We start from the raw sequence: 13,303 nt of genomic DNA on the forward strand, positions 1-13,303 counted from the left end.
AAAGACTTGCCCTCTAACTTAGCAATTTTAAGAAAGGATACTACACACTATAATGCATTGACCTGTCTTAATTGTACTATTTTGGTATCTTATAAAATTATTTTAAATATTATCACTTAAATTAGCAACAATAGCATTTTAAAATCCTGCCAATAAGTAATATGCTGAAATTATTCCTCTTACTACATAGATAATATTCATCAAACCACAAAATGTTGTATATTAATACAAATAAGCTAAAGAAAAATCATACCATCTGTCTTTGAATGACTTGAAATATTGAAATCACATCCTTTCCCCACTTCTATTGCAGTTTCTCTTACTTCAGAGTTATTTCCTGCCAAAAAGAAAGCTTTTTAAAATTAAACTGAACCACTCTTAAATAAAATGTCTAATCACACATAATTTAAGAAGGTAGCAGTACATAAGATTTTAGAACAAACAAAATACAACATGCTGGGGATATAGGAACACTAAAACAAAGAACAAGAAGAGATGCGGTGGCTCACGCTTGTAATCCCAGCACTTTGGGAGGCCGAGGCGGGCGGATCACGAGGTCAGGAGATCGAGACCACGGTGAAACCCCGTCTCTACCAAAAATACAAAAAATTAGCCGGGCGTGGTGGCGGGCGCCTGTAGTCCCAGCTACTCGGAGAGGCTGAGGCAGGAGAATGGCGTGAACCCGGGAGGCGGAGGTTGCAGTGAGCCGAGATCGCGCCACTGCACTCCAGCCTGGGCGACAGAGCAAGACTCCGTCTCAAAAAAAAAAAAAAAAAAAAAAAAAAATCTGAGACTAGAAAAAGACTTACTATATCATTGATAAGCTCCAACTTACGCACCAAATATAGATGAGAGATAATGTAGTCTACTATAGAATTCAATTCACACTAAGAGAATAAGTGGGTGAATGACATTAGAACTTAGAAAAGGATCTGCTCTCTTATGACACTGGGTATTTCCAGAGGCCCGCTGCTTTTCACTAGCTGCAATCAAACTCAAGTGGCACTGGCTCCCCCAAACACTTGCTTCCACTTCAGGAACCTGTAGTCAACAGATGGCAAAAAGGAAACTGGGAAAAACCTCTCAAGAATGACTGTTAGAGGCTTATACATACTTTGCCAATTTCCACATACCATGCCTTATATCAAGCAACTGAGATACCAAGAATAAAGAGAATGTGGGATGATGAATTTACATAGGAGACTTTAACAAATTCTACTTGTGAATCAAGATGACTAAAGGATATCTAAACTTACTATATAATGTATGTTTTAATCTCAAATCCTTTTTGGAAATGGCAGAGAATAAATAAATGCTATCGTACATAAGAGAAAAGAACAATGGTCTTAAATCCCAGGTGATTACCTTGAACTGTTGACTACAGCATCTCCAAAGTTTTTTCTTTTTTTTTTTTTTAAACAGAGTCTTGCTCTGTTGCCTAGGCTGAAGTGCAGTGGCATAAATATGGAACACTGCAGCCTTGAACTCCTGAGCTCAGGCAATCCTCCCACCCCAGCCTCCCAAGGTGCTGGGACTATAGGCTGCTCTGCCCGGCTCATTTTTTTGTAGAGCTAGGGTCTTGCTATGTTGCCTAGGCTTGTCTCAAACTCCTGGGCTCAAGCGATCCTCCTGCCTCAGCCTCTCAAAGTACTGGCATTACAAGCATGAGCCACTGCCTGGCCTATATTTTAAGGCTCTCATCCTGTGGTCCCATTTGTTGTTCCACTGCAATAGGCCAAAGACCGAGGAGCAGTGAAAAATCCATGTCTACAGAGAATGAGAGACAACAGACACTAGAGCAATGACTTAGCAGAAGCCCAGGAGCCTTTGGCCTCTGAGTAGGCTATGTCATGTGCCTTCAAGGACAGGGATCCCTGGAGTTACGCCTATAGTGTGATAACTGTTCCTTATCAGGACTGTTTTAGGAAGGCTTTCTGTGCCCTTTGAAAGAACATTTATTTAGAGTTTGGGATGTTGTCTTCACCTGAATAAGGAATGGAGGTAAAAGGAGCTTTATCCTTTTTCCACCTTTCACTCATCTATCACCACACATCCTGGTTTGTAGTAGCTTTCAGTTCTGTTGCTGACATGGTCCACAGATGGGTTCACCTTTGTGATAATTATTCAAACAGTCCTCCATGCCCATATAAACACTGCTGATAAAGCACTAGCATGAGGTTCGTAAAGTAAGAGACTCTCAGGGCTACCATCTTTAATTTTAGGCTTGGGCATTTAGTTTCAGGTTAATCCTGGCATAAAACTGTTGGAACAAGTACTGAGATACAACATACCCAAAAGCCATGCAGTTGCCATAGCATTGCTTCAACTTTATTATTCTTCATAAAGTAAGAGTCAAATGAAGTTCAAAGAAAAATCAAGCTGTCATACGAGAGTCAGGAATAATATATTAAACTGTAAAAAGCTCCCCTAGATGATACTAATACACATAAATGGTTGAGAAGAATCGCTGATCTGGACAGGCATTTTCACAATCCTATCAGTATCATTAATAAACTCAGTAATATCTTAAATTAAGAGATATCTTGAAAAATATATATAACCTTGACTATGAAGAATATCATGAATTGTAGAAATTCTGACATCTGGCACCAATTCTTCTTTAGGATGAGATGACTGTGAAGCACCGGGTTCAATATTTGGAGTCACTATAGCATAACGAAGCAGTTCTTCATATTCTTCCTAAGAGAGGCCAATAATCAATAACGTAGTGTAACAGTTACAATGTTATAATATATTCAACTGAATTTGTTTTAAAGAAATTTAATTACCATGATAGAGTCACATGCTTATTATATTACAAAGTTTTAGCACTTATTCCAAGCTTGAGTTCTTTGAGTGCTTCTTGTGTGATTTTTACATTTATGATTAACAGTTTGAAGAGGGCTGGGTGCAGTGACTCATGCCTGTAAACTCAGCACTTTGAGAGGCTGAGGCAGGAGGATGGCTTGAAGCCTGAGCAACAAAGCGAAACCTCACCTCTACAATAGATTTTTTACAAAAATGTGCTAGGTGTGGTGATGTGTGCCTGCAGTTCTAGCTACTCAGGAGGGTGAGGCAGGAGGACCACTTAAGCCTAGGAACTGGAGGCTGCAGTGAGACAAGATGGCGCCACTGCACCCCAGCCTGGGTGACAAAGCAAGATCCTGTCTCTGGGGAAACAACAACAAAGTATGAAGAGGTGATAAGATTTTGTGAGTGACTCAACACTGAATCAAAAATTTTCTATCACTTAATTTTATACATCAGATCAGTTTAACTGAAGATGAGACATGCTATTAAAAAGACACCATTTTTGGAATTAAAAAAAAAATTATGTAACCCAAACAAAATATAGAAGCAAATTGGATACTTAAGCTTATAAAACTGCAATGGCCTTCTATTACCCCCCAATTTCAAATGTTATCAAGTCAGCTTAACTGTTTTCATTAACTCATTGAGAAATGTCACGTATTTGAATTTACAAAATAAATCTATACTACTGTAGTTTTGTTTTCATCTGTTTTTTTAATATCGGAATTTTAAGTAAAATTGTTTTAAAAAAGGTTTATGCTTTTATATATTTGAAAACTGCTAGCTTTTATGGCAATTACATGTACAAGAGTGACCTGGTTTGCGCTTCAACCTTGATTTACATTTTTTCCTGTTTTTTTTTTTTTTTTTTTTTTTTTTTTTTTTTTTTTTTGAGACGTAGTCTTGCTCTGTCGCCCAGGCTGGAGTGCAGTGGCATGGTCTTGGCTCACTGAAACCTCCACCTCCCAGGTTCAAGCGATTCTCCTGCCTCAGCCTCCTGAGTAGCTGGGATTACAGGTTTGTACCATCACGCCCACCTGATTTTTGTACTTTTAGTAGAGATGGGGTTTCACCATGTTGGTCAGGCTGGTCTCGAACTCCTGACCCCTTGATCCACAGCCTTGGACTCCCAAAGTACTAGGATTACTGGCGTGAGCCACTGCACCCGGCCTGATTCATGTATTTAACATAGATACTTATATGCAGTAAACATTAAGTATAGCAAATACTGATTTTTATATATTTTAAGGCTAACGACAGAAGAGGGAGATATTTCAAAGAGAAAATCTTTAGAAAATTCAACCAGAATCTCCTTCATATTGCTATAATCAACCATTTTTGTTAGTGATGTCACCTTCATGAGAATAAACATCTGTCTGAGTTTTAAACTTACATTTCCTAGTAGCAAATAAAAATCAGTATTTTACGTAATGGTTATCACTGAGACAGATGGCTCTTATTAGGAAACAAATCATTTAGGGTATTACAATACAACATTTATTTATATTATAAAACTTAAAAGAATTATTAAAAAATTATAGAACATTTCATGAATTTGCGTGTCCTCCTTGCACAGGGACCATGCTAATCTTCTCTGTGTGGCTCCAATTTTAGTATATGTGCTGCTGAAGCGAGCACCAACATTTAATTTTTACATTGACAAAAGTAACTATGTTTATTTAAATAGATGTAAATATCCTTAGGTTAAAAAAAATACACTTCCCAAAGCATACTGGTTTTCCAATTATCAAAAGGAAATTCCCAAAGAGTTTGATAAACTGGGGCCATACACAAGATATTTACTAGTTCCTATAAACCTGAATGTGTGCCTTGGTCCTAATAAACTAATACATAAAATTCGAAGTGCATAGAGACTGTAACTAAACCAGCTGCATCCATTTCTTTTTAATTTCTTTAACTTAATAAAGCCCTAGGGTTTGATTTGGGCAAATGGCCATCCAGCTACATTTCCCAGCCTCCTCTGCAGCTAGGTGTGGCCAAGAGCCCTAGTCTATGGGATTCAAATGGAAATGATGTGTACAACTTTAGATGAAATCCTTAAAAAGGAAGCTGCTTCCTTCTAGAGGTGGGCTAGAGGTGGTGCACTGTCAGTGCACCAGTACCTGACAATGCAAACATGGTCAACAGCTCATGGCACAGCAACAAGAGAGAAAGGACTGGGTCCTCAGATGATCTCAGGACTATGTATCAGCTCAGAATTAACGAGAGAGAGAATCAAACTGTAAGGAACTCACTTAAGCCACCCTTACTTGGTTTCTGTTAAAGCACTATTATACTTCCCAAACAGCCAAAATAAACTTTTGATTTTGGCTAAGAATATATAAAAGTGTGGCTGTTATGGAGTTATGGACTCTGAATGTTTGTGTCCCCTCAAAATTCATATGCTGAAGCCCTAACACCTAGTGTGGCTGTATTTGGAGATGAGGCCTCCAAGAAAGTAATTAAGGTTAATTAAGGTCATTGGCCGGGGCCCTGATAGCATTAATGTGCTCATCAGAAGAGACACCAGGAAGCTTGGGCGCTCTCTCCTCCCACCTGCACATACTATACTGAGGAAAGGCCATGTGAAGACACAGCAAGAAGGCACCTGTCTGTAAACCACAAAGACAGCCCTAACCAGAAACTGACCCTACTGGGCTGTGATCTGGGACTTCTAGCCTCCAGAACTGTGAGAAGATAAATGTCTGTTGTTTATGCCTATGAATTTATGGTATTTTGTTATGGTAGCCTGAGCAGATTAATATGATGGTGATCTTATATTGTGAGGTTCATAAACTTTTTATAGTGTCCCTACTGTGGTGTCAGTTACAACTAGATTTAGCCAAGTCAGCTCTGCTCAGAGTTAGCCTATCACCACCTCCAGCCTGTAGGAACGGAGGGAGAAGTGGAAGTCAGTGGCTTTCACTTGTGGCTTCCCTAGTCTGACTTCTCTTCTGGACAAGAGAAGGAAAAAAAAGATCCAAACATATATTTCAAATCATGTATTTCACACATATTCATATATTTCACCACAATTGCTATGGCTTAAAGGGGAAATAAATATGTCAATAGTATTCCATGAACATATATTCCAACTTATTTCAAGAAAAACATTTTTAAAAAATCAGTTATTTAAATGACTATTTTAGAGTTTCATATATGTAGATACAGGCCAAATGAGTTATTTAAAAATAAGAATTTAAAATTAAGAATCAAAATTAATAATATCGCCTTTCTTAATTGCCAAACATAACCTGGGTTAACATTCAAAACTTGTAATTTTGCCCCCCTCCCCAACCCCCAGGAGCTGAATTGATATGACCCTGAAATACAGCTCCACCCATGCCTCAACCATTAGAGTCAGAGCAACTTGGCTGATAGGAGTGTGGTTAGAGGAAATTTTCAGTGTATAAGCGCTATGGATGCTGCCCATCCCTCAGCATTTTCCACCTTCTGGCTTATGAAGCATTCGCATAACAGAAAGAGTAACAAAAAAGTCCCTTAAGAGGAATATTGATTTATGAGGGGCTTTTGTATTAAATGTTTGGATTTACATATTTACTACATATGTAAACATACGTATTTTATGTTATTTTTAAGATTACTTTTTGTATTTATATTTTGAAGTGTTTCCAGCAGTGAAACCCAAAGTAATAACACTGTATGTACAGGGAATATGGAGAGGCTTTCAACTTCAGTCCAAGAACCAGCAGGAATATTAGTTGACAGTAATAGACTCTTAGTTGGGCTTACATTATAGGTGGGTAACCAATAACACAAAATAATTTCTGGCAGGTTCTTCTTCCGTCTCTCTAAAATTCCACTCTAGAGATTTATCCTTTTGATTTAAAGCTTTGTCTCTTGACAAAATGACAATTTGAGAGCTCACGAGGTGTTTATATTTTAATATAAATGAGTTAATCAGTTCTATCTTCAAGTTTCAATCAGACAACGATGAAGGGTGGAGGAAGTACTGTCACCTGAAGAGAGGACTATATGGGAGAGGTACCATCAAAAGGGAAGGCTAGGGTGCAAAAGCTCTGTCACAACTCCAGACTACTTTTATCCTAGTAAATATTCAGCTATTTTCCCAATACCGTCCCCATTTTGAAATCCATAATTTCAATTAAAGGAACAAATTTGTTTCATAAAATATTTTCCTAAAGCTTTTCTCATATTGTACAGAATCAATAACAATTTTGTATGTTTAGGCATAAACAGCCTTTCCCCTTGAGTAATACAACTGCAAAATTTAAGATATATTATGTCATTATTCTCTCATTTAAAATCTACTCCAGAAATCTAAATCCATATTTTTGATGATGAAATATTTAGAAATAAAAGAAATGTAAAACATTTCATGTAAATACCACACCCTCTGTAGTCAACTGACCCATTTCATTTTATCTGTCAATGTCCAGGTCCTGGGCAGCAGATTGTACTGAATGTTGTGACAATAGAGAACAAACCTCAGCAGGTAGAACACAAGGGAATCTTGAGCTCTAGAACTTTGCATGGTTTGATATTGTATTAATTTGCATTAAAAGTGAAAGTAGCATTCATGAGAGGTAGCTAAAAGGAAAAAAATTTAAAGAAAAAAATGTTTCTTGAACATTTCAGTTTCACCTCTTACTGTGTTGGTTGAAGCCTTTGTACAGAGTGTTTGAAGAGTTCATCAATATTTTCTGAAAAGTTAAAACAATGTAAAGTAACTCCTAAAATGTGTACAGTAACTCCTAAAGTTTGATATTATTATAAATTGAAAAACTCCCTTGTAAATGGAATGAAAAAATTAAAAAAAAATCCTAGTTTTCCCTTACATTCATTTGTTTAAAATAAAAAAAGTCATGATAAATTTAGAAATTTTTTCGTACCTGAAGATTCGAAGAGACAGAACTGCCTCGACTGGAGTCATTTTGCACAACCGGAGGTGAGTATTTCTCCTCATCTGATGACATTCTGCACAAATGCTCTAAAACAGTAGAAGCTAACTTTAGCTTTTTTCCTTAATATTTAAGATAAAATCCTTTCCAGATATATGTAAGTGCAACAGTATCCAAATCTGCCATCTTCCTGTGACATGTTAAAATCATTCATTCAACATATTGAGTACCTACAGGCAAAAATCACTGGGCAAAAAATAGTTGAAGACCCAGTCCCAATATTAGTGAGTTTATAATGTAGTCAGGGAGATGAGAATACATGAAAGGTTAAAGAAAAATAGAGGGTCTTCAGAAAAATCGCCAGTGGGGCCTGTTGAGCATAAGAGATTGTGATCACTGTTCTTGAGCAATGTGTGACAACCTGGGTGCTGCATACTTTCCTCTAAGATACAGAACCAAGAGAGAACAAACAATTTGTGCAAATTCCCTTCTTGGGAAACTTACCTTTGGAAATATTATTTTAAGAAAAGTGAGCTTATACAGAACAACAGAATCAAATACGTGCATAGAGAATTTGTTGAAAGTCCTAATAAAAAAATTATTAAAAGTACTTTTAGTAACAAGTAACCAAATTATTTAAAGAACAAATAGTGACTATTCTATCTGAATACCAGTAATATGTAAGACATCGGTGAGGAATGTAAAATGAAGTCCTCATTTTTAAGGAGTTTACAATCTGTAGAGAGGACCAGGCATGTATATTATATAAGTGACCAACTGATGAATAAACTGCTGACAGGCCCTAAAACAACAGATACAAAGTAGAGAGGTAGGAGTAGCTATTTTTCATGGGGTAAGATTACATGACCGTAAATAAGCAGGAAAGGATGCAGAGAAAGTTTTTAGAGAAGATGACCCAGGTGTTGAGATCTGAAAGATGAGTAGGTCTCATCCTGAAAGATGGATAAAAGGTATAAACACAGGTGTAGATATTCTAGTCAGTAGAGCAATGTAAGCAAAGACACAGAGTCATGGACATGTATGCCAGAAACAGCAAGCAGTTTGGTAAGGCCAAAGCAATGGGTGCAAAGCAAGGATTGCCTAAGGATGAAACAAAAAGTAAGGAGCAGCCAGATGATGGAAGGTCAAGATTTGTCATATTAAAAATCTGGGTGTTTATTCTAGACAAGTTATTGAAATATTTTTTAAAAGTTACATGATCAGAAAGATCATTCCAGCAGCATTGAGGATGAATTTGGATATTAAGAAAGAGAGATCAGGCCGGGTGCGGTGACTCACGCCTGTAATCCTAGCACTTTGGGAGGCCGAGGTGGGTGGATCACCTGAGGTCAGGAGTTTGAGACCAGCCTGGCCAACATGGCAAAACCCTGTCTCTACTAAAAATACAAAACAATTAGCCGAGCATGGTGGCAGGTGCCTGTAATCCCAGCTATCTGGGAGGCTGAGGCAGGAGAATAGCTAGAACCCTGGGGGTGGAGGTTGCAGTGAGCTGAGATCACACCACTGCACTCCAGCCTGGGTGACAGAATGAGACTCTGTCTCAAAAAAAAAAAAAAAAAAAGAGAGAGAGAGAGATCAATTGAGAGCTGACTGCAGTAGTCTAAGAGATAAATGCTCTCTTTGATAGTAATTAAGGAAATAAATGATGACCTAAGTCTAGGAAGTAGCAAAGGGAAGGGGATGGAGGGTATGACTACAAGACAGTTGTGTTATAGTGATGGAAAGGGAAAATGATCAATAATAGATCAAGGGGTTAAAAATAACTGTTGGTGGCTTCCAGATCTCTGGTTTGGGTACTAGATGGATAGTGCCACTCACCAAGGCAAGGAAAGTAGGAAGATGAGCAGGTTGGGAGGAAGGACAATGAGTTCCCTATCAGATGAGTTGGGTGTGAGGTTGCCTCTGAGGCACCAAGGTAAAGCTGCAAGTTTGCAGTCTGTGGTCACACTAGCTACGCAGTGCACCCCTCCAAGGACTGCCATTCACAATGGCTACACTGTGAATGGCCTTTCCTGGAATTAAGCATTGTGGGAGCCCCGCATTGGAGGTATAAGTTGGAGATCCAGTTTGAGGAATCATTGGCATAATGAGAACTGCTGAAAAAAGGGAATGGATGAGATCACTTACAAAAAAGGAGTGTGAGAAAAAGTTCTTATCCTGAGGTCCTGAATTAGTACGTTTTCACACTGCTATAAAGAACTGCCCAGGCCGGGCACGGTGGCTCACGCCTGCAATCCCAGCACTTTGGGAGGCCGAGGTGGGCAGATTACAAGGTCAGGAGATCAGGACCATCCTGACTAACACGGTGAAACCTCGTCTCTACTAAAAATACAAAAAATTAGCTGGGCGTGGTGGCGGGCGCCTGTAGTCCCAGCTACTCGGGAGGCTGAGGCAGGAGAATGGCGTGAACCTGGGAGGCGGAGCTTGCAGTGAGCCAAGACTGCCACTGCTCTCCGGCCTGGGCGACAGAGTGAGATTCTGTCTCAAAAAAAAAAAAAAAAGAACTGCCCAAAACTGGGTAATTTATAAAGAAAATAATTTTAATTGACTCACAGTTCTGCATGTCTGGGGAGGCCTCAGGAAACTTAAAATCATGGTAGAAGGGGAAGCAGGCACGTCTTAGATGGCGGCAGGCAAGAAAGTACGTGAGAGAGTGCAGGAAAAACTACCATTTATAAAACCATCAGATCTCGTGAGAATTCAGTATCATGAGAACAGCATGGGGGAAATCGCCCTTATAATCCAATCACTTCCCTTCCACTACATGTGGAGATTACAATTGAAGATGAGATTTGAGTGGGGCCACAAAACCTAACCATATCAGGTCCCTACACCCGACTTGTATGTAATATTTTTATCATAAATGCGAATGTGTATTTTTCTAGAAAGAAGATCTTTAGCTTTAAATATGTGTTCAGAGGGGACCATAGCCCTAACAAAGTTAAGGACTACGACTGTGAATGAGAAGAGGGTTAAAGCCAGAACCATTAACATTTCAAGGGCAAGAGAAGAACAGGCAGCAAAGAAGAGGAGTCGGCAAAGGAAGTCAGAACATTAGCTACGGGAGCAGCATCACAATTTTGAGAAGAGAATAGAGTTAGATGCCAAAGAACCATGAGGACTGGATAGAATTTGGCGATTAGGAGGTTGCCGTGACATTTGCTTGAACAATTTCAGTGGAAAGTAAAACAATCTCAGGTCTCAGTCACAGTGGGCTGAAAAATAAATGAGAGATGAGGAAATTGAAATAGAAAAGGAAGATACAGGGAAAAGTGCAAAAATAGAATGGAAACACAGGCTGGAACTAGGTTGCGGAAAGTTCAACTTTTTCCAGTGAGTATCACGGTGCATACACATGCTAAGTAAACTAAATCTCAGCATGACTGTCTTTAGTTAAGCCAATTAGAGAGGATAAAATAAGAGCATGTATCTGCAGCAAGGAATGGCTGCTTCACTGACTTCAAATCTACCACTGATAACTTGGTCCATTTATATTTTTATTCACTTCTTCCTTCAGGATCTGAGACCAGGCAGGTAACAGGGGTGGGGAGTGGGGTGGTGCTGATTATTTTAAAAATGAGTTAATAAGTATGGTCAGATCTCAAAAATTGTTTCTTAATATGGACACTGCAGACACAAAAAAAACCCACCGCACTTTTGGAAAATATGCTATCTTCCATCTGCCCTGCTTTATGCCAACAAGGTATGAATTATTTGAAACTCTAGAACAGTAGCATCTTCCTGTTTCTAGATTCAGAAACAAAGGAGAAAAATGAAAACTGCTTTAATGGGTGGCAGATGTACATTAGTTCACTACATTTTCAGTAGTTTCTAATCCAAGGTATCAGAAAACAAGATCAAAACTTTTGTGTGTTTCTCTGTTACCACAGACATAAAATAACATCTTGGTAATTACCTGGCTGACAGGAAAACAAGGGTCTGGGAATTCAAACGGAACCCTCAAGAGTCAAAGGAAGAGCGAATTAACATGCAAACTAGAAGCAGAGTGATGTCCCCTGTGCCCTTCATCAGACCTAGCTGCACGCAAGGAGAGGGGGCGCGCCAGCCCCTCCCCAAGGCAGGGACTAGAAGCAGAGGAGAAAACCCATTGCAGTAAGCAAAAGCCCAGAAATTTTCTTCCATCACCTTCCGACCCAGCCTGTTTTAAGAAAAATCTTACTTAAGCACAACAGAGCTTTATACATGGTTATTTTTTCTCAACGCTTTAAGTGACCCGAACCTCTGATGACAGTAACCGCTCAGCATCCCTCACTCCTGCTCTCTTCCTCTTCCTGCGCGCCTCGGAGGGGAAACTCTGGGACCTTCCGGCACAACAGCCGAATCACCCGCGTCTGGGGAAGAGCCCAGGGGGAGGAAGCCGGCGCCAAGGAACTTTAAATCTCCCTCCACTACTTTCGCCAGGGATGCAGGGACGCAGGGTCTGCCCGGAGCGCTGCTACCCACCGTCGCCGCTCGCGACCAAATCCCGACTCCTCGCTCTGCACCTCCTAGCTGCGTCGCAGCTGCAGTGTCAGCAAGTGCAGCCTCAGCAAGCACAGCCGCTACCTAGGCAGCAACCTGACAGTTTCAAATGCAGGGAGGAATTAAGGACAGCCCTGTGCATTGGTCCTTTGTTTCAGCAATCTGCCGTTTGATTGGTCCAAGAGCTGGGGGCGGGGCTTTGGGCCGCTGCTGGGGGAAGCCGGAATTACTTTGGAGAGTCCCGCCCCCTGGCTCCGCCGGTTGGCAGGGGGCGGGGTCCTAGGGAGCCCCACCCAGCGCCCGTGGGGATTAAATACTGCGCGTGCTCAGTTCTGTTCAACGGCTGCAGGCTGCTAAGCGGCTCTGGGAGCTGTTTTGGTCAGAGGCTGTTGAGCAGGGCTGAAGTTGGCTAATGCCCCGTGCTGTTGGCTTTCAACAATTCCGATAGCCTAGGTATGAGTCCTCATGTTTCGTCTGCATGAGAACAATCCGAAATTCTGGGCCAAGTGTGGTGGTTCATGCCAGTAATCCCAGCACTTTGGGAGGCCGAAGTGGGAGGATCGCTTGAGGCCGGGAGTTGGAGACCAGTCTGGGGAACAGAGGGAGACCCTTTCTCTATAAAAAATTAAAAACAAAAAAAATCTGCATCATCCACAGATCCCCTGCAACAGAATCACTTGGAGGAGCTTTTTTTTTTTTTTTTGAGATGGAGTCTTGCTCTGTCATCCAGGCTGGTGTGCAGTGGCACTATCTCAGCTCACTGCAACCTCCCCCTCCCAAGTTCAAGCGATTCTCCTGCCTCAGCTTCCTGAGAATGAGAATAGGAATTCACTCACGGAGAATTAAATTAACGTAGGTGATATTCTTATCCTCATTTTTCAGATAGAGAAACTGAAGCACAGAGAGGTTATGCAGCTTGCCCAGGTTCACACAGCTGGTAAGAACAGAGTCCATGTTCTTATCACTCAAGATGTTCTGTTGGGGACAGTATGCCATGGTCTTGAGGTAAGGAAGGGCTTGTATCTGGATAATAACAAATACCAGTAAGATTGGAACTAAGTGAGTGAAGAGAAAGTGGCACAGGATGAGGCTACAGATGGAGGTGG

General features: G+C 40.3%; 1 protein-coding gene and 1 non-coding gene across 4 annotated transcripts in view; both read right to left on the reverse strand.

The window, feature by feature from the left end:
• POC5 (POC5 centriolar protein) overlaps positions 1-12,307 on the reverse strand; it is a 45,412-nt gene extending 33,105 nt beyond the window's left edge. For 2 of the 3 annotated variants that reach the window (XR_009211812.1, XM_058434088.1), the window contains exons 1-4: positions 12,180-12,297; positions 7,686-7,783; positions 2,562-2,700; positions 254-337 (exon numbers count right to left, since the gene is read on the reverse strand). Coding sequence is in view for 2 of the 3 variants with exons in the window: in XM_058434088.1 (XP_058290071.1) it covers positions 254-337; positions 2,562-2,700; positions 7,686-7,769 (307 nt within the window). In the remaining variant the exon portion in view is untranslated. Of the gene's footprint in view, positions 1-253; positions 338-2,561; positions 2,701-7,685; positions 7,784-12,179 lie in introns of all 3 variants that reach the window. The other variant, XM_032144995.2, reaches the window with a different exon arrangement.
• Positions 4,343-4,449, reverse strand: LOC116462794 (U6 spliceosomal RNA). The gene has a single exon (XR_004246452.1). It is a non-coding gene; the product is annotated as a U6 spliceosomal RNA (small nuclear RNA).
• Positions 12,308-13,303: the final 996 nt, after the last annotated feature.

This window comes from Hylobates moloch, unplaced genomic scaffold, assembly GCF_009828535.3.
Source record: "Hylobates moloch isolate HMO894 unplaced genomic scaffold, HMol_V3 SCAFFOLD_23, whole genome shotgun sequence".
NCBI classification, from domain to species: domain Eukaryota; kingdom Metazoa; phylum Chordata; class Mammalia; order Primates; family Hylobatidae; genus Hylobates; species Hylobates moloch.